At 39.6% G+C, this 22,198-nt stretch overlaps 1 protein-coding gene across 4 annotated transcripts; it reads left to right on the forward strand.

The window, feature by feature from the left end:
• The first annotated feature begins 2,572 nt into the window (after positions 1 to 2,572).
• Positions 2,573 to 19,010, forward strand: LOC115416431 (protein FAM169B-like). Of its 4 annotated transcripts, XM_030130203.1 has the most exons (9): positions 2,573 to 2,716; positions 4,343 to 4,470; positions 6,062 to 6,158; positions 6,229 to 6,314; positions 13,505 to 13,667; positions 14,508 to 14,690; positions 15,936 to 16,061; positions 16,913 to 16,983; positions 18,550 to 19,010. In XM_030130203.1, exons 2-9 carry the CDS (start codon positions 4,345 to 4,347, stop codon positions 18,799 to 18,801), a joined length of 1,104 nt encoding a protein of 367 aa, XP_029986063.1. In that variant the 5' UTR covers positions 2,573 to 2,716; positions 4,343 to 4,344; the 3' UTR covers positions 18,802 to 19,010. The 4 variants fall into 4 exon arrangements, with proteins under 4 accessions (XP_029986063.1, XP_029986062.1, XP_029986065.1 ...); XM_030130202.1 differs by lacking the exons at positions 16,913 to 16,983; positions 18,550 to 19,010 and having other exon boundaries at positions 15,936 to 16,903; XM_030130204.1 differs by lacking the exons at positions 2,573 to 2,716; positions 4,343 to 4,470; positions 16,913 to 16,983; positions 18,550 to 19,010 and adding an exon at positions 5,234 to 5,293 and having other exon boundaries at positions 15,936 to 16,903.
• Positions 19,011 to 22,198: the final 3,188 nt, after the last annotated feature.

The following is a 22,198-nucleotide window of genomic DNA, read 5'->3' on the forward strand; positions in this document are numbered from 1 at the left end:
GTATTAATACACTGTAAAAAAAAAAAAAAAAACTGTAAAAAAACCCGATAATATTCCAGCAGCTGGGGCACCAAAAAATACTGTTAAATAATGTAAAATAACCATCTCATAAAAATACAGTAATTTTCCATAATTATAATACATTTTTTTGCCCTAACTTTACGTGAGATTTTGCATATTTTTTGGACTTTTTAATGTTTAATAAAGAATATTTACATGTATTCAAACAATCCAATTCCCTATAAATATATATATATATATATATATATATATATATATATATATATATATATATATATAAATAATTTTCAGTGAGACTCAGTTGTCCAATCCACTGATAAAAACTGTATTTGGACAGTTTATCAGTGCTTATACATGTTATACATTCACAAAAATACATTTATTCAATAGTTTTGTTGTGAAACCTCCTGTAATTACACAAGATATTTGTCAATTAACAAACAAGTCTGGTTCAACTGACAGAACTAATACTTATGTTACTGTTAATTGTCAGTAATTTTATCTGGTTTTATTATTATTATTTACAGTATTAAACTTTAAATTAACAGTTTAATCTCATAAATAGAAAAGAAATATTTGTGAAATTATGATACATTTGCAAATGTATTTTAACTGTATTTTTCTGTGGAAAAAGAAAAATTTTCTTTTAAAAAAACTGAAATTTTATGGTTCTTCACAGTTACAGTTTTGTCCTGTTCTTTTCCATTTGACATGTAAAATCACAGTCTGTTTTTGTCATTTCATTGATATTTTCCTGTATCTTAAAAATACAGGAAAAATCTGTCAAATAAACAGTGAAAATTCTGTTAAATCACAGATTTTTTTTTACAGTGTACAGTTTTTGTAAACAGATAATTTGTAAATGCAAAAATGGTCATGTGTTTTTCTTTTTTTATAACACTAAAACAAAGCGCAGCAGTTGGAGTTGTATTACTGGACTGGTCCGGCCCACTTTAAACCATCTAAGGCTGAATGTTGAACTGAACTAACAGGAGTTTGACATTCACAACACACACACGACTGCACTCTTCCAGTTTTCTGCCCAGAGTCGCTGTGGGATTGAATTTGCTTTGGTTTTAATATGAGTTAAACACATGGAATTAACCAGAATGTTTTTCCAAACACATGAAACCAAAATCAGCAAAGTAGCATCTGTAAGATCACACCCCTGTGTGGTGTGAGGACCCAGACCAGGTCCTGCCCTACCCGGGTCCACATGGCCCCTTTACCTCCATGTGTTTCCCTTTTCCTGCGCTGACCTCAACCAAGTCATGTGACATGCATGCATAGATTTAAAGACGCAAAGCAGGATAGACAAATAATAGTATTAAAAAAAAACATATCTTACAAAAATAAATGAATAAATACATCAGACAGTTCAGTCTATTTTAAAGAATTCTTTGTAAATTCCCAGGGTGCTAGTGTTTTTTTTCTGTTAAGGATAAATTCTAATGATTTAATATATTTTTCAAATTCCATCAGAAAGATTTTAAAATGTGGGTGTGGTTTTGGTATATTTATTTTGTGTATATGACATTTTCCAAATAAAATGATCAAATTTACAACAAATTCTAAATTACGAATATCATGTTCAAAATATGTAATTACATTTTGAGATGTTATAGTTGTTTTTTTTTTATTACTTTTAGATCTGATATATTTTTTTCAATTTTAGACCAGAAGTTAGAAGAGTGTTCACAAAGAAAGAATAAGTGTTAGAGTGGTTTCAGGACAAGAATGACAAACGTTACACATTTGTTCCACGTCAGAAAATCGAGACCAAATACTTTTCTTGTTGAATGTTTTTGTTTTTTTTTCTCAACTTTATTGAAAATATTCAGGTATACAAAACACATAAATTTTGAACAAACGAGCATAAAGATGTCAAAAACAAAAAGCATTTGAGCAAATAAATTTAAGAAAAAAAAAATGCATAGATTTAAAGACACACAGCAGAATAGACAAATAATAGGATAAAAAAAACATATCTTACAAAATAAATAAATAAATACATCAGACAGTTCAGTCTATTTTAAAGAATTCTTTGTAAATTCCCAGGGTGGTAGTGCTTTTTTTTCTGTTAAAGATAAATTCTAATGATTTGTTATACTTTTCAAATTCCATCAGAAGGATTTTAAATTTGGGGTATGTTTTTGTATATTTATTTTTGTGTATATGAAATTTTCCAAATAAAATAATCAAATTTACAACAAATTCTAAATTGCAAATGTCCTGTTCAAAATATGTAATTACATTTTGAGATGTTATAGTTATTTTTTCATTACTTTTAGAAGTGATATATTTTTTTCAATTTCAGACCAGAAGTTAGAAGAGTGTTCACAAAGAAAGAATAAGTGTTAGAGTGGTTTCAGGACAAGAATGACAAACAGTTACAGCTGTTCCACGTCATGCTTTTATTTTGATGCCCGCTCACCTCATTTCCGGTTTTGCCTTCTCTGTCACAGTTATGGGAAGAGCTGCGCATGTCAGTTACAGGTCTGACCAGAGGAGGGCGGTGCCGCTTTAAGGAGGGCCAGGTCACGTGGGACGTCAACAGGTCCAGGTCCAGGTGCAGGTGCAGGTGCAGGTGCAGGTCCAGGTCCAGGTCCAGGTGCAGGTCCAGGTCCAGGTCCAGGTCCAGGTCCAGGTCCAGGTCCAGGTCTGAGCCTTTGTGTCGGATTTCAGACGGTGTTCGGTAGGTTGTGTGGGGGTTGTGTGTGGAACTCACCTGTTTGTAGCTGTTAGCATTAGCCTGTTAGCTTCAGAGTGACCGTAGGTTTAATGGAGTTGTAGTTTTATAGCTCATGTTAAAGTCTTATAAAGTTAATATTTAATCACACTGACGGCTATAAATGACGGTAACTGACATGTGCAGTTTAGTATAAGGAAATGACAAACTGCCAGAGATGATCAAAGGTCCATTCAGCTGCTTATGTTGTATATGAGTGACCTTTGACCTGCGAATATGAGTGACCTTTGACCTACAGATGTTTTCATCCTCCATTTCCCACACATGGACCAGAGCACAGAGGTCAAACATACGGTCCAGGGGCCAAAGGGTCCAGTCTGGGATGAGTTTTTGAAATGCAAAACAATGACACTGAACATACAGGGTGGGGAAGCCAAATGTACACTGAACATTTAGTTGTTTTTTCTCAGCAGACACTACGTCAGTTGTTTTGAACCCAAACATATACTGATGTCATAATCATACCTAACACTATTATCCATACCTTTTCACAAACTTTTGCCCATATGAGTAATCAGGAAAGCAAACGTCAAAGAGTGTGTGATTTGCTGAATGCACTCGTCACATCAAAGGAGATTTCCAAAATAGTTGGAGTGTCCATAAAGACTGTTTCTAATGGAAAGAAGAGAATGACTATGAGCAAAACTATTACCAGAAAGTCTGGAAGATACTATTAAAGAAGAATGGGAGAAGTGTCACCCGAATATTTGAGGAACACTTGTGCAAGTTTCAGGAAGCGTGTGAAGGCAGTTATTGAGAAAGAAGGAGGACACATAGAATAAAAACATTTTCTATTATGGACATTTTCTTGTGGCAAATAAATTCTCATGACTTTCAATAAACTAATTGGTCATACACTGTCTTTCAATCCCTGCCTCAAAATAGTGTACATTTGGCTTCCCCACCCTGTATGAACAATAAAGGATGTTAAAGTCATTTTAGTTCAGGTTCCACATTCAGACCAATATGATCTGAAGTGGATCAGAACCAGGAAAATAATAATAATAATAATAATAATAATAATAATAATAATAATAATAATAATAATGATGATGATGATGAGAATAATAATGATACTACTACTACTACTACTACTAATAATAATAATAATAATAGTAATAATGATAATGACAACTCCATTTTTTTCTCTTTTGTTTTAGTGTAAAATAGTAAAAGTCCAGAATGTGGAACCTGATCTAAAATGAGTTGGACCCCCCTGGACCATAATCTGAAATGTCCAAGGACACCTACAAGTCTGACTGGATAGTGCATGTCAGGGCTGTCCCACCCTGGTCCTCCAGATCTACTACCTGTATGTGTTAGATGTTTCCCTCTTCAGTCTTCTGCAGAGCTTGATGATAGGCTTCTCATTTGAATCAGCTGTGTCAGAAGAGGGACACATCTGAAACATGCAGGACAGTAGATCTGGGGAGGGGGGTTGTGGCCCAGTAGCACTCCCAGTTCCCAGACCCCCCAGTGAATGAACGCTGCATCTCCATCAGTTCCACACATCTGTCTGATGGTGTCATCAGTTTTGCTCCTGTAATGTCCACCATGTGTTTCTGTTGACAGTCATGTTCCCTGTGGACCTGCTGTCAGTGGACCACACTGACCTGACCTCAGCGGCCCAAAACTATCTGTCCACTCTGGAGTCCAGAGCCGGCGCTGAAGAGTGGTTTCGGTCCTCAGCAACTTCAAAGGTACCAGATACTCTGGAACAGGGAAAAGTAAAGAGAAATTAACCCTTTAACCTAGGGCTGTCAGACATGCATCCTGGGGCCCAAATGCGTCCCCACCAAAGGTTCCACTCCGACCCCTGGGATGAATTTACAAAGTATATAAATTCCACAGTCAAGGCTGTGGAACCCATTTTAGTGTGGGTTCCACATCCAGACCAATCTGATCTATAGTCAAATAATAACAGCAGAAGAACCGACAAAAAAGAACGACTGCAAATTTACTACTGGGTTTGATGAGAAAAAATAATATTACACTATGTCCATAAATAATGACAACTACAAATGTTTGTCTTTGTTTTAGTGCAAAAAATCAATTTAAATTCTGAACATATTTCCATTTCCAAACTCTCCTGTACCAATAAAATGTGACTAACCTGAACAAATGTGTCCAACCTGAAATGTCTGTATTAAATTCAGTCCAGTTTGAACTCTTTTCTTCCTGTTCCTCAGTGTTTAGTGTCTTTGGAGATCTGATCCAGAATGCACATGGACTAATGAGAAGTGGAGGAAGAAGACTGAGAAAATTACACTGATTTTACTGAAGAAATGTCAGTTTTTTCAGGTTATTCACATCTTTTTTGTTTGGATAGTTTATAAAAGTAAGTATTTTCCGAATTTATTGTGGTTTTTGCACTAAAACAAAGACAACAATGTGCAGTTGTCATTATTTCTAGGTTCTTCTGTTATTATTTGACTGGTTCGACCCACTGCAGATCAAGTCAGGCTGAATGTGGAACCTGAAAGAACATGAGTTTGAGAGCCCTGCTTCAACCCCTGGTTCCAGGTAAAGGTCCACACATTAACTCTTTAACCCCTGGTTTCAGGTACAGGTCCACACATTAATCCTTTAACCCCTGGTTCCAGGTAGAGGTCCACACATTAACCCTTTAACCCCTGGTTCCAGGTAGAGGTCCACACATTAACCCTTTAACCCCTGGTTCCAGGTAGAGGTCCACACATTAACCCTTTAACCCCTGGTTCCAGGTAAAGGTCCACACATTAACCCTTTAACCCCTGGTTCCAGGTAGAGGTCCACAAATTAACCCTATAACCCCTGGTTCCAGGTAAAGGTCCACACATTAACCCTTTAACCCCTGGTTCCAGGTAGAGGTCCACACATTAACCTTTAACCCCTGGTTCCAGGTAGAGGTCCACACATTAACCCTTTAAACCCCTGGTTCCAGGTAGAGGTCCACAAATTAACCCTTTAACCCCTGGTTCCAGGTAGCGGTCCACACATTAACCCTTTAACCCCTGGTTCCAGGTAGAGGTCCACACATTAACCCTTTAAACCCCTGGTTCCAGGTAAAGGTCCACACATTAACCCTTTAAACCCCTGGTTCCAGGTAGAGGTCCACACATTAACCCTTTAACCCCCTGGTTCCAGGTAGCGGTCCACACATTAACCCTTTAACCCCTGGTTCCAGGTAGAGGTCCACACATTAACCCTTTAACCCCTGGTTCCAGGTAGAGGTCCACACATTAACCCTTTAACCCCTGGTTCCAGGTAGAGGTCCACACATTCACCTCCTCTGTCTGTGTGTCTGTGTAGGTTCGTGTAACTCCACAGAACATCCGGCATCTTCAGCTGTTTGACCGACCCAAGTGTGTCCTGTTGGCTCTTCATCAGTCAGACGATCCCACACAAGGTTTAAGACACCTCACACTAGATCCCAAACACACACGTTTAGACGCTGATGCGTGGTCCTGTTGTTCCAGTGGTGGCCGTGTACCTGCCTGACAGGTGGTGGGCTGTGGACGATGTCCTGAGGATGTCCAACGCATCTAGAAGTGGTTTCCAGTCGGTAAGCCCAGTGTGAATGTGGATGTGAGGCGTTTAAAACTGTACAGTGGTTCAAATGGAAAGGCTCCTCAGGACCAAAGTATGTACGATAAATACAACACTCACACACAGATGGAAGTACCACAGTTTGGCAGACGTTTCCACCGTCAAAACTGTGTGGAAGTAAACACATTCGTTCTTTCATTCAAATTAGGGGATGACGTCATGTAGCAACTTGTGGAGACTTTAACAGATCCATGCATACTGAGGAGGTGGAAACAGTGAGTCTGTTTACGTCCACACCGATACTCTGATCATTATCCCATTATTATTGATCATGTAAACAGGATAATCTGATCGGCTTTATCCAATAACAGCAGTTATCTGATGAGGAGAAATTAACACACCTAGATTTCACCCCAATGCCCCGATGTCTTCACACATGTAAACAGGTTCATCTGATTGATTTCAGGTTTTGTTTTTTACATCTGGACAGGTAAAAAAAAAAAAAAATCTATATAAACTGAAGATACACAGCGACACCATGAGCTGAAGGAAAAAGGTAAACAAATGATGAAATGAAATGAAGGATAACACCAACATGTGATCTATTCTGTAGTCTGATTAGCTCCTCCCACATTAGGACAGCTAATGCTAACACTGTAGGTGTTGCCATGGTAACAAGACAAGACCGGATGTTTTGGAAAGGACAGGAAGTGTACATCTTGCGTCTTAACGTACATATGTACTCACATAATGGACCTAAACATGTAAACCAGGGTTTACGATTATCGCATTTCTGAAGTGACGGTAAACACGTTGTATCTTATTACAGCAATTATGGGATTACTCCGTTATCGGATTTTTGCAGTCATGGAAACGGGCTCAGTGATAATCCAAGGGGATAGATAGATAGATAGATAGATAGATAGATAGATAGATAGATAGATAGATAGATAGATAGATAGATAGATAGATAGATGTACTTTATTTCCCAGACTGTGACGTTCTAGTGCAGCAGCAGACTGATAGACATACAATAAAAATACAACAGAAGATCAAACACTGTACATAATAAATTAGAAACATAAACGGGTCTGAGTAGAATGTGGATCATAACTGTAATGAACCAAAATAAAACTAATGTTCAGATTTATGTGATTTATGTGCAGAGTGATCAGACAGAGGTGAGTTTATTGTCCAGGGTCATTGAATGTGTCACAGCGGTTCAGTCATAGTCTGGAGGAGGAAGAGAGGGGGGGGGGACGGGACAGGGACAGATGTACTTCCACTGCGGTCACAGGGATCATCCACCCATCCAGGTCCACCCATCCAGGTCTACAGGTCTGAGTCACAGGGGTCAGAGTGAACCACCACTGGTCTTATCTGTTTACTGTGTGTCTGCTGTTACTGTCAGTGTCCTGTTGTCCTCTGACACTGATAGGAGCAGAGTCATGGTTCCTCATAGTTCTGTGTCTTCCACACCCACCCATGACATCATTCATCCTCCACTGTGTTCATGTGAACGTACAGGAGCTGAAGGTGGTTTACTGATCTGATGATCCAGATGTGGGACATTTATGATCAGACTGGACTGACGCTCCCACTGTTTATGTCTGTAGACGTGTGTGGGGGGGGTTACCCACAGGGACCCGCAGGGACCCACACAGACCCACAGGGACCCATATGGACCCACAGGGACCCATATAGGCGCCACTGGGACCCACATGGACCCATATGGACCCATATAGACCCACATGGACCCATATGGACCCACACAGACCCACATGGACCCGTGTCGTCCTCACCTGTACTGCTGTGTTCAGGGTGTTTCTAGGCGTGGCTCTTAATATCTAATCAATAACAGTGTTATGTCATGTGTGGGTAGAATGGGACTGTGGTTCCACGGTTCTCTGTCTCATTTATGGGATAGTTATGTCCTTTCAGTTTGTCAGAAACACTCAGCACATATCATATATTCCAGTAATGTTGGGTTTTTATGACTGAATCAGGATATAATATAATATAATACTGTACTTGTCTGACTTTTTCCCACTGTTCCTGTTTCCTGTTGGTCCACTGTGTCTGTCAGTGTGTGTTTTATGACTGTTATTGTAAACCAGGACTGTCCAACTGATGTGTGTTCAGGTTCCACACACACACCAATATGATCTGAAGTGGATCAGAACCAGGAAAATAAGAAAAGAATAACATATCAATAATATCAACAGATTTTTCTCTATGTTTTAGTAAAATGACATCATGAAAATGTTTACTTTTATAAACTAACCTTAAAGAATGTGAATAGCATGAACACATTTTTTAAATGAAAATAAGTACATTTTTACCAATATTCTGCCTCAGTTTACCATTTGTACATGTTCATTCTAACGTACAGATACAGAGGACCTACAAATACACAAACATGTAATAACAGACAGAATATTGGTCCAATTACACTGATTTATATGAAGACGGTTCATGTTCATATTTGGTCAGATTCGTCACATTCTTTGTGAAAGGATAGTTTACAAATGCAAACATTTTCAGGTAATTTTCCCTTTTTTTTTTACACCTAAACAGAGAAATAATTGTATTTATCATTATTTAGAGGTTATTATGATATTATTTTACTGGTTCTGATCCACTTTATATCAGTCTGGGCTGAAGTAGAACCTGAACTAAAATGACTTTTAATACTTTAAGTGTAAATTTTGCGTTTTGCTAATTCCTCTCATGGACCGGACTGGACCCTTTGGTGGGCTGGGTTTGGCCCGTGGGCCGCATGTTTGACACCTGTGATCTAAACTAATGGACGTCTGATTTGAGATTACATATAAGGTGTAAAGACATATGAAGAGGTGGTGTATACACGGTAGAAAACTGTAGCAGGAGTACAAACACATGTTTACTGTGTTTTTGTTTTAAACCCCCCCCCCCCCCCCATCCACAAGGGGAGGCAAGGGCTATTGTTTTTGGTTCAGTTTGTTTGTTTACACTTTAGCAGTAAAACTATTGGTTGAATTCAGACCTAATTGGGTTTATAGATTACCGGTGACCCAGAATAGGGTAACCACACATCATCCCCCATTACTCTCAACACTGGAGCTCCTCAGGGCTGCGTACTGAGCCCTCTGCTGGACTCACTGTACACATATGACTGCGTATCCACATCAGACAGTAACGTCATTATTAAGTCTGCTGACGACACAGCCTTCGTGGGGCCCATCTCCCACAATGATGAACAGGCCTACAGGACGGAGGTCGTCCACCTGGAGAACTGGTGCCAGGAGAAGAATCTCCTGTTGAACGTCAGCAAAACTAAAGAACTGATTGTGGATTTCAGCAGAAAAAGCAGAGGGTCTTCCATCCACTGCGCATCAGTGGGTCTGAGGTGGACAGAGTGGACACTTTTAAATATGTTGGTGTGACAGTCACACAGACCTGTCTTGGTGACTTCACATTCAGACCACTGTGAAGAAGGCCAGACAGCGTCTGTTCCACCTCAGACGCCTGATGGACTTCCAGCTCCTGTTAACAGTGTCTGGAACTTTTACACCTGCACCACTGAGAGCATCCTGTGTGGAGCATCAGCATCTGGATGGACAACTGGACTAAGCAGGACTTCTGTGTCCTCCAAAGGGTGGTCCGTTCAGCTGAGCGGACCATTAGATCCCCCCTCCCCAACCTGCAGGACATTTACATCCACAGATGCAGGTCAAGGGCTGAGAAGATCTGGAAGCAGCCGAGCCGTCCTGGAAACTCTCTGTTCTCCCTGTTGCTGTCAGGCCGACACTATCACTGCATAAAAACTGACACTGAGAGGATGAGGATGAGAAACAGTTTGTTCCCTCAGGCCATGGTTTACTCAACTCTGAACTTTAAACTGTAAACTACACACTGCACTACACACTGGCACCTTTTACACATGCACCTTGTATAATGTATAACAGTGTTCCTTCTGTTTATTTGACTGATTATGTATATGTACATATATTTCAGAACCTTATTTTTATATTGAACCTTCATTTTATTTCTTTTTTTTATTGTACCTTTTATTTTTTAATTTTTTTCTATTGAAACTGTATGCAGGTCTGTATAAGGCAAATTATGGGAAATTGATTGTTCGAATTCAAAAAGATTTACAGAGATGGGAAATATTGCCACTTTCTTTTTTCAGTAGAATTGAAACCATCAGAATGAATGTTCTTCCCAGGTTTCTGTATCTGTTTTTATCCCTTCCTATCTGGATCCCTGCAGTTAATTTTAAAAAGATACATAAAATGATTTCTGCTTTTATTTGGCAACAAAAAAAACCTAGAGTTAAATTCATACAGCTAACCAGTAGTAAAGCATGTGGAGGCCTTAATCTACCAAATTTGAAACTATACTACTGGGCAGCTCAACTACGTGGAGCAGTGGAATGGATAAAACAGAATAAAGAGACTACATGGTTAACTTTGGAGCAAAGTTCATGCCCTAGATTTTCACTGCAGGCTTATGCGTTTTGCTCAGCAGCGTTATGGACCAAATATAAAATTACAAATATCTGGATGAAATGCACTCAAAAAGTTTTGAGTAGTATTAGAAAACAGATAAACACTACTCAGTCTATATCTAGGGCTATGAAAATTTCTTACATCATAGATTTTTTGCCTGGTCGATTGGATTTACGGTTTCATGAATGGGAGAGGAAGGGTCTTATGGTTATAGATGATTTGTTTGAGGGAGAACATTTAAAATCCTTTAGTCAGATTCAGGAGAAATATGGTTTGATTTCTTCTGATTTTTATAGATTTCTGCAGTTGAGAAGTTATTTGATGTCACATAAAGAATGGTCACTTCTTCAAACACAAGCCACTGACTTGGAAAGGTTTTTCATAAAGATCATGAAAGAAGATAAATGTGACAAGATTGTGTCAAATCTTTACAAATGCTTACATGTGAATATATTGGGGAGTACTCTTCAGGTAAAGGAGAAGTGGGAACTAGAAATGAATGTTGTGATTGGGGACCAAGAATGGGAACAATTGTGTGAAAATGGACACAAACTGACTAACAGCCCAACATGGAAAGAGTTTATTACCTCCGCCAAGGAGGTTCTGTTTTTGCCAAGGTTTGTTTGTTTGTTTGTTTGTCTGTCCGTTAGTGTGTAACATAACTCAAAAAGTTATGGACAGATTTGGATGAAATTTTCAGGGTTTGTTGGAAATGGGATAAGGAAGAAATGATTAAATTTTGGTGGTGATCGGGGGTGGGGGGGCCCACGGGGGGGCCCATTTCCAACAAACCCTGAAAATTTCATCAAAATCTGTCCATAACTTTTTGAGTTATGTTGCACACTAACGGACAGACAAACAGACAGACAAACCCTGGCAAAAACATAACCTCCTTGGCGTGGGGGGGGGGGCCCACAGGGGGGGCCACTGATCAGCCTTGGCGGAGGTCTGCGCTCTCTGAGTGCTTCTAGTTTGGAAAGTGAACGTTAGATATTTTAAAACCCCATTTATTATTTCTAAGTTTGACAAAACTAAAACAAATTTGTGCTGGAGACATTGTGGACAAATTGGAGATCACACACACATTTTTTGGGATTGTCCAAAACTTAATCTTTCTAGGAGGGAATTAGGGGGGAACTTTCTAGAATACTACACACTTACATTGAATTTGACCCACTGATTTTTATCTTTGGAGTGCTCCCTGCTAATTTTTTAAATAAGGATAAAGAATATCTTTTGAAAATTCTTGTCTTGGTAGCAAAAAAAATGATAACTGTATCCTGGTATAAACCACTTCCTCCAACAACAAATCAGTGGAAGGAAAGAATTGTGAGGGTCTATACAATGGAAAAGATAACAGCACACCTAAACCTTACCACTGATTTGTTCAAGAACAGGTGGAATCCGTTGATAATCCATTTGGATTTGATATTGTAGCATTTGAGAGTCTGACGCTGGGGGGATTTTATTTGTATTTTTATGTAATTATTAAAATAATTGTAGGCAGATATATTAGGTGTGCAAATAAGACCTTGTAACAGTACACTGATTTGAGGTACCAGTTTGCCGAGAAGTTATGTTTATTTGTTTATTTATTTTGTTCTTTTTATGTTATAAAAGATATGTAGCTTTCTACATTAAGAATATGTAAGGATTGTACATATTGTAAAGCTTGAAATATAAATATGAATAAAATTTTGTTAAAAAAAAAGAAAAAAGAAACTGTATGCAGGTACAAAACACATTTCACTGCACATTGTACTGTGTATAATTGTGTATGTGACAAATAAAGATGATCTTATCTTATCTTATAGATGTGATTATATTTTGGGAAAACTAGGTCAAAGTTAAAATTTTTTGTGAATTTTTAAAATCTTTTTTCTTCCATCTCTTATAATGGGTGAAATTAGAAATGTCTATTAAACCATCAATTTTGTTTCAATTTACTTCAAACTTGACACATATATAGAGTCAGTTGATATGACATCAGCACACACATAGACATGATGACATCATCTGGATCCATGACAAAATAAGCTACAGTAGGTGCGAGGGGCGGGGCTTGTTGTGCCTGAAACCACTTGTTTATTTGGTTATTTACTCATTTTGTGTTACCTTTGTGTATTTATTTATTATGTGTGCAGGTATGTATTTATGTGCATTTTTTGTGAGAAATGACAATTGTAATTAACAATTGACAAGATTCAAAGTTATTATTTTTTCATCCAGCCTTCTACTGACAGGAAGATAAATGATTGACAGTTGTGTGAAGAAGGGGCGGGATTAAATAAGTTTAGGTTCCTTCGACTCTTTTTCCAATTTGTGCATTTAGTCATTTTATGTTATGTTGTTTCATGTTTTCTTGAAATCTGTTTTATTTGGATCCACTCATGTAGGATTATTTATTTTATTTTATTACATATTTGAATTAAACTGAACTGACATGTTTTGTGTTTCACAGTTGTGTTTGTTTTTTCTTGCTACTCCACTCACTTCCTTTTGAATCTGTTGTTCACTTTTCAACTGTTTTTTCTTTCCTGAATGGAAAAGATTGAATTGTTCTGGTTAAAAAAACAAAAACAATCCAGAATAGTTTCATACTTTGTCTTTCAGATCCTTTAATCTTGTCGAATGCATCAGAATCATCCTTTCTTATGATGTCATCCTAACGATGGTTTTGTGCATTTTTTTTCTTGTGTTTTTTTCCTTGCAGGTGCAGTCGGTGATGGAGCGGGTTGTGGTGTTCCTGCTCAGTCAGGTGGTGGACAGGCCTTTACAGGAGGAGGTGCACTTCTACCCCCACCCCCCCACCGAGACCTGCAAACTACTGTGGAGAGAAGGAGAGGCAGTCGGCTTCTACAGCGTCAAACACAAAGGTAAGTGATCGTCAGCCACGATGAAGGTCTGTGGAAATACGGAGTAGACCTGAGGACATGTCCTGGTCTCCTATAGGACATGTTCTGGTCTCCTATAGGACATGTCCTGGTCTCCTATAGGACATGTCCTGGTCTCCTGTAGGACATGTCCTGGTCTCCTATAGGACATGTTCTGGTCTCCTATAGGACATGTTCTGGTCTCCTATAGGACATGTTCTGGTCTCCTATAGGACATGTTCTGGTCTCCTGTGTGTTTGGATGTATTCTAATAACAGGTGTGTGTGTGTGTGTCTCTCTCAAATCCATAATTGTGTCTCTAAAATCCCTTTGGTCACTGCTGCTGCTGCTGCAGGCATCTGCATGAACCACCCTGCAGCAGCAGCAGCGCAACCCTCCATTTCCCACAATGCACGTTGTGACACAAAATTCCGAAGTTGCCCGAGTTCCCTCCCAGCTCTGAATGTAAACACATGGTTTTGTTTTTGGTGGATGGAACTAAGAAACTGTTCACTGTAATGCAAGAGATTCAGGTGAGTTATCACAGAAAGACTTACAGATTCATGATACTGAGGATATGACTGAGGTGTGACAGATCTGATGAAAAACTGGTCACGAAAGTCTCCCACAGCTTTAAAGTAAGAGACCATCCTGTGTCTCCCAGAGGTGACTGGTGTGTGTTTGTAGGCAGTCTGTGGTTCACACGTGTCTGGTGTGTGTTTGTAGGCAGTCTGTGGTTCACACGTGTCTGGTGTGTGTTTGTAGGCAGTCTGTGGTTCACACGTGTCTGGTGTGTGTTTGTAGGCAGTCTGTGGTTCACAGGTGTCTGGTGTGTGTTTGTAGGCAGTCTGTGTGACGGTTGGAGCAGCCGGTGTTACCAGTTAACGGTTCTGGACACGCTGTTGGTGAGGAGGCGCTGCAGGAGGAGCGGCCTGGGCCTTCACATCCTGGACCACTTCTGCAACACATTCTACTCTGAAGACGTTCTGGGAGTCAGCGCTCCACTATCAGCCAGCATGGTGTCAGGTAACAACAACAACAACAACAACATGGTGTCAGGTAACAACAATGACAACAACAACAACAGTAAACACAACCACCACCTGACAGCTGAAGGCATATTAACTCCACAAACCCTTATTCATATGTCAGTTAAAAACCAGGAACAGAAATAATTCATATTTCAGGTACGTGGTTGTTCTGTTGAAGATGTCTGTTTTATCTGTGGTGCGTTTCCAGATTTACAGGTTCTGTGGTTGGTCCCTGAAGGCACCATGGGTTCGTGCTTTCTATGTGACTGATTCATTTAATGTCAGTTTGACATAAACTACAATAAAACTTTCATTTTTAGACATTGTTAATTTATTTATTTGGCTATTTTTCATATGTGACACTACCTTTGTGAACAAAACAAATATTAAATCTGTAATGTCCACATTTCCATGGACACATTGTGAAGAGGTGTTTTCACGTTTTTTGTCTTGTTTTTCAAATTGGACTTGGGAGGACCTCAGCTAATGGGGATCCTAAGAAATAAATAAATAAATAATAAATATAGACACGTGATTTTTCACTTTCAGGGCCGAACATGTTCATCCCAGATGAGTCTTTATTCTCATGTTGTGCACATGTTTGGTCCACATTCAGCCAAATTTAATCTGAAGTGGTAAAATAATAACAGAATATGAAAATAATGCCAACTCCTAACATTCCTCTATGGTTTACAGTGAAAAAAGTAACATATGAAAAGATTTGCATCTACAAACTATCCCTTAAAATAACTGTGAATAACATGAACCATCTGAATAATTGTACCAGTATTCTGCCTCCGTTTGTCGTTTACACATGTGCATTAGAACGTACAGGCCACAGTGGATTCAAATTTATTAAAGTTATTCATATTTTTTATGAAATGATAGTTTGTTTTAATATAAATACAGTAAAATGACATGAAAATGTTTACGAAGAGAAAACATTGGAGTGGTCAGTGTTCAGTGGTTAATATGATAGTAGTATTTTATTTTATTGATCTGAGCCATTCAAGATAGCATTACATTTTACAAATTCATCCCATGGGCCAGACCCTGCAGTGGGCGGGGCCAGACCCTGCAGTGGGCGGGGCCAGACCCTGCGGTGGGCTGGGTTTGGCACTGCTGACTTACACTTGTATTCCAGACTGCTAAGGGTTAATGGTGTGTGTGTGTGTTGTGTGTGTGTGTGTGTGTGTGTGTGTGTGTGTGTGTGTGTGTGTGTGTGTGTGTGTGTGTTCAGTTTGCAGACGGTTCCTCCACAGACACACAGAACACAGAGAACGTCTGTATGAGGTGGAGGCTCCTGGAGGATGGGCTCAGAGACGCAACATCTGGATCAACATCCAACTGGGACGCTACGCCCATGGTGAACTACACACACTGACACTGGGACCAGGACCTGGACCAGGATTAGGACCAGGGCCAAGACCAGGATCAGGATTAGGACCAAGACCAGGATCAGGACAGAGATCAGGATCAGGGCCAAGACCAGAATCAGGATTAGGACCAGGATCAGGACTAAGATCAGGATCAGGACAGAGATCAGGATCAGGACCAAGATCAGGATCAGGATTAGGACCAGGACAGAGATCAGGATCAGGACCAGGATCAGGACAGAGATCAGGATCAGGATTAGGACCAGGATCAGGACAGAGATCAGGTTCAGGATCAGGATTAGGACCAGGATCAGGGCCAAGATCACAATCAGGACAGAGACCAGGACTAGGATCAGGACAGAGGTCAGGATCAGGACAAAGACCAAGATCAGATCAGATCAGACCAGACCGGTTCGGACCAGATCAGGTCAGATTAGACCAGATCAGACTTTTTGGATCCCACTGTGGTGAAAGTGCAGGTTTTCCATCAGTGTTGAAAACAGACCAGAGTCAGACAGGAGACTCTAACAGCCTGTCATTTAACTGTTTCTGTGCGTAGTATTTCAGTATTTACAGTAAAGTTACACATGAAGTTCATATACTGATATGATGTGGTGGGGTTTACTGTGAACTGTTTTATAGATGGAATAAATAACACCACAACACATTCAACACTGAATTAAGAACTGCTCCTTCTATAGTTACAAAGAACGATTTGAATGAATGGATTATTTTAAGCCAAAGGAAGTCAGAAGGAAAAGACTGGGTTGTTTATCCAGCAGCTGGAACTGTATGAACAGGACGGTCTTTTCTCTTTAACTTCATTCATGTGTTTTTCCAGGTATTAATAAAGACATCAGTTTAATATCAGCAGAAACGGAGCAGAAGGAAGAGGACGACTCATCTGAGCAGGTGAAAACTGCACCCTGTCCAAACGACACGAACACACCAGCAGGAGAACACATGTTCAAAACAACCCAACATTTAACAATAAAGACAGAAGAAAAGGACTTTCAGGTTCTGGGGCTGACTGAGTACAACTGTTCCAGATGCATACAAAGGTCTGCCAGTCCAACTGTTTCTGAAGGATCTAAAGCTCTGCAGACACGAATGGAAACAACACATGACATGTTCAGTCCAAACAGGAGGCGGAGCTAGTGTGGTCACAGCGTTTGGTTTAGAATGTACAACAAACATGTTCAGTTTTGAAAGATGGAGCGGATCTGGATGGAAAAGCCTGAGTAGGTTCACCATGACACCACAGACCAGTACTGAAGGAAAGGGACAGCAACAGGACCAGAGGACACACTGTGGACACGTGTTCTGGACACATGTTCTGGACACATGTTCTGGACACGTGCTCTGGACACATGTTCTGGACACGTGTTATGGACACATGTTCTGGACATGTAGAAAATGGAAGTGTTTCTGGGAAAAAAGCTTTTTGAAATAATTGAGGACATTATGACTAATTCCTAAGGACGCCTAGTGTTTTTGTTTTTTTTGCTCAGGCTGTTCCCTGCAGACGTATTAGAGAAAGCAGACAAATACGTCTGTAAAATTCTTAGAATTGTTTCCAAAACAGCTGATACTAGGACCTGTGTGCAGACAGATGGACCTGTGAGGATCAGTGGTTCTAACAGAGGACCTGGACTCTGTGGAAACACTGATGTATTATCTGCAGATCAAAGAACATACGTTCATAAAGCACTGGACTATGAACAAAAGCAGAACCACCACTGTGTGTCCTTTCTATATTTAGTGTTCAAACACTGACCCCTGGTCTCTGTGTTCTACTGTCTGTAGGTAAAATGAATAAAAATAAAGTAGAACTAGAACAGCACTTGGAGAGCCCCCCCCCCCCCCCCCACACACACACACACACACACACACCATCCAGTCACCACTAAAATGTAATCATTTGTTCTTGTGCCAGAATCAACATTTATTGAAAATTTCATCCAAATCCGTCCAGAACTTTTGGAGTTCTCTTTGTAACAGACAAACAAACAAACCCTGATGAAAACAGAACCTCCACTGTTTCACAAACATTTTCAAAAGAATTAAAGTTTGCTATTTTAGGTGTAAAAAATAAATAAATAACCACACACACACACACAGGTGCTATAGGATGTATACAGGTAATATTCAGACAAAGGTTGGTGGGCTGTGAGTATTGTTCTGTCTTTTTGACTGAATTCAGACTGACCTGAGTCTGCTGCTTTATCTTTACATCATCTGTACCCAAGGAGGTTCTGTTTTCATCAGGGTTTGTTTGTTAGCAAGAGAACTCACAAAGTTCTGGACGGATTTGGATGAAATTTTCATTAAATGTCGACACTGGCACAAGGAACAAATGGCTAAACTTTGGTGTGGATCAGGGGGTGTCTGCCGAGGCGGAGGTCTGCGCTCTCCCAGTGCTTTTGTACTTTTGTCTGAGTTAATTCTCAGATGGTTCTGTTTTGTTTTTTCTTGTAGGTTCTGACTGGAGCAGATGACGCCCACCTCCTCAACAGCTCCGTGATAAATTCATCAGAACAGTTTGAAGTGTGTGGTCGGAGCCCAGATGGAGGCTCCCTGAGCTCCAGGTTCTGTGGAACAGGATGTGGAGCTCCAGCCCACGCTGATGATCTGGACCGCGGACGTCCCACTGCAACACCAGCCAAGTCCCACAACACCAAGAGGAGGGGGGTCAAACGAGTCCACCCTGCAGAGGACACGGTCCACTGAGTCCACAGGAAGTTCAGATTCTGGATTTATGAACAGATCACATGGACCTTTAGATCCATCCACTGCTTCAGTTAGAAAATTGATGGTTTTGTACAGTTAGTCATGCTTTTGTTGCCAGATTTATCAACTTTTCAGTTCATTCTAGCAACTTTTTATCTCCTAAAAGCTCCACATTTAGCTGCTTTGAGTAGAATTTGTTTGGAAACTTTTATCAGCTTTTGTAAAGTGGCTCAAACACCAAAACACCCATTTTCATCCTGTAAATCAGGGGTCTCAAACATGCGGCCCGGGGGCCAAATGCGGCCCGCCAAAGGTTCCAATGCGGCCCCTGGGATGGATTTGCAAAGCATAAAAATTCCACAGTCAAGGCTGTGGAAATCATTTTAGTTCAGGTTCCACATACAGACCAATATGATCTACAGTAAAATAATAACATAATAACCTACAAAAAATAATCACTCCATATTTTCTTCTTGGTTTGATGTGAAAAAAATATTACACTACACCTATAAATAATGACAACTTCAAATTTTTGTCTTTGTTTTAGTGCAAAAAATAACATTAAATTATGAAAATATTAACATTTACAAACTATCCTGTAACAATAAAATGTGAATAACCTGAAATGTCTAAAGAAAATTAAGCACAATTTTAACAATTTTTTGCCTGTTACTCAGTGTTTAGTGTCTTTGTAGATCCAATCCATACTGCACATGTAGAAATGATAAATTGAGGCATAATATTGTTAAAATTGCACTTATTTTTCTCAAGAAATTTCAGCTTTTTCAGGTTATTCATATTTTTTTGGTTTGGACAGTTCATAAAAGTAAGTGTTTTCATAATTCAATGGGGGTTTTTTTGCACTAAAACAAAGACAAAAATTGGGAGTTGTCATTATTTATAGGTTATTATGTTATTATTTTACTGATGCGGCCCACTGGAAAACAAATCAGGCTGAATGTGGAACCTGAAAGAAAATGAGTTTGAGACCCCTGCTGTAAATGAAGAACAGGCTGATGATAGATGACAAAATGTAGATCTGCAGCTACAAACTGGAGCTGAAGACACTGAAGGCCCACAGGAGCCCGGACCCTGGAGCCCGGACCCTGGAGCCCGGAGCCCAGCTTCCTGCAGGACATGACGCTGTGACGTGGGAGTTGGAGCTGGTGTTAATGAAGTCAAACTAAATGACATTCACCAGCATTAAAGAACATGTAAACAGCAGAGGAGTGGAAATGTGCATTCATTTATTTGTCGGACCTGATGAAGAGCATTATTCAGAAGTAGATCTGTGGGGGAGGGGCTTGGTGTCCCAGTTCACTGTGGTTTAAGCCCCTCCCAGACCCACAGGAGGCGGGGCTTGGAGGTCAGAGCACAGCTTGGTTCTGTAAAGTTCTGGAAAAGACACTAGTTCCATGATCCTTCAATGGAACTGGAACCACCTTCACGCTCCCCTGAAGGGTTTTCAGGGGCCCAGGTGGAAGGAGGTCCAGCCTGGATCAGACACTACTGGACCACTGAAACCCAGTACTTGAAGTTTCCTTTAAACCCAAAAGCCAAAGAAATTCATTTTAAAGTTCTGGATGGAGTCGATCCCTCCAATGATCTGATAAAACAACGATTTGGTTTTGAAACAAACACCTGTTTTCTGTGATGAGACTGAAAGCACAGTTCATTTATTTGTCCATTGTATGTACACTGACAGTCCAGAGAAACTCTGAGGTGTAAATGTGTGCAGATTTCTACTTGTCGTTGGTTGTAGTTCTTCATAGTGTATTTCCTGCTGCCTTAGTGCTGCTCGTTCAGATCATGATCAGGTGTCCTGTTGTCTCGGTTCATTGCACATGGGTCGGTCTGTTTGCTAAAGTGGACCAAATACACACTGAGTAATACTCAGTGGGTCTGTGCACAGTCTGAGGACTGGTTTGGAAGGCCCATATAAAGGCCCAGAAAAGGCCTCCATTGTTAGTCCAGTGAACGCATCATGCCACGACTGTCACCTGAACAACGTCTGCGGGTTGGACCTGGGTTTGGAGGAGGCCGGTCTGAGCTCCAGTCATACAGCCAGGACTATGGGTGGGCTGGTCCCAGACCTGGAGGAACACCACAACAGCACAGGCTCTGATGAACAGAGACCAGGGAGAGAGACAGGGACCACTGCAGACCAGGACCAGGACCAGGACCAGGACCGCTACTGTTGGGACTGTGTGTTTGGCAGGTGCCGTTTTCTTTTAAGTTTTTTGTTTTGAAATTCTTCTTGAAACTTCAGATTTGTGTTTGTGTGCCAATATCCTAAACAAGTGATTCATATGGAAAAATTCCAGTTTAGGGTTTCAAAATAAAAATTATGTCGAAAAATATGGTCTCAAAGTTTTCATTGACTGTGAGTGTATGTGGAAGTGTTTGAACTGGACATTTAATTTACTTCACACAAACGTTTGCCTTCCTGAAGAACTGTCTGTAATGGTCAATACTTATGGACATGTACTGGACAATGTCAGACAGCTGTTTACTAAATAACATCATCACTCTGGGTCAGTTTCACAAACACAAATGTAAACATCTGAAGATGAAACCCACATTTTCCAGTTTCCATCATGAGTTCCTGCTCTGTATGAAAACTCAGTCACATGCAGAGTAAACCTGCACTGAAGCTTCTGTCAATTACTGAAGAATAGAATTTATACAACCAGCCCTAGCCCCCACCTCATTTTATTTTTTAAATTTTTTTTTTTTTTTAGTTCTTTTTTTATTTTTTTCTTCCAAAATTGCAGTCTTCATGGTTGTTCCTATCCACACCTGTGCCTTTGTATTTTCTTTAATATGGATGCCATGTTGTTTGTATATTTGTATATTGTCAATTAAAAAAAAAAAAAAAAAACTACTGGCCCATTGACTGAGAAAATCAGAGCTGAATTTTATTTTTTTTCCTAAAACAGTATGTTAAAAAAAAATTGGCTCTGTTTTTAATTATTTTTTTTTATTATTTGTATTTAATTATCGTTAATTCAGAAAAACAACTGAATTTAATTTTTTTTATGTGAATGCAATAGACTTCTGTATTTAAGACACTCCCATCCGACTGTGGAAACAATTTGTGAATCTGCTGAAATGTATTTATTATTATTTCAGTGCCTGTTTTTTCATGTTTTATCAATATGAATATTACATTATTATTTTAATGCCTTGAGGTTTTGTAAATGTTGATTTATTTAGTGCTTTCACATTTCCTGTTGTCTCTACAAGAAATTGTTTTTTTTTTTCTTCTTCTTTTTCCCAATAATGTTAATAATTACTGTAGCGGCTATTTGTCATCTAAATGAAATCAACTCAAAGTGACTGAACTTCAGGTTTATGCTGTCAGAACTACAAAGTCCAGACCACAGATGTGTTTCAA

Source organism: Sphaeramia orbicularis, unplaced genomic scaffold (assembly GCF_902148855.1).
Source record: "Sphaeramia orbicularis unplaced genomic scaffold, fSphaOr1.1, whole genome shotgun sequence".
NCBI lineage: Eukaryota > Metazoa > Chordata > Actinopteri > Kurtiformes > Apogonidae > Sphaeramia > Sphaeramia orbicularis.

Coding starts and splice junctions, on each gene's coding strand:
- LOC115416431 (XM_030130202.1), top strand. CDS start 4,345: ATGTTCCCTGTGGACCTGCTGTCAGTGGACCACACTGACCTGACCTCA. Junction 6,159..6,228: donor GTCAGACGATCCCACACAAG/GTTTAAGACACC, acceptor CTGTTGTTCCAG/TGGTGGCCGTGTACCTGCCT. Junction 13,668..14,507: donor CTACAGCGTCAAACACAAAG/GTAAGTGATCGT, acceptor GTGTGTTTGTAG/GCAGTCTGTGTGACGGTTGG.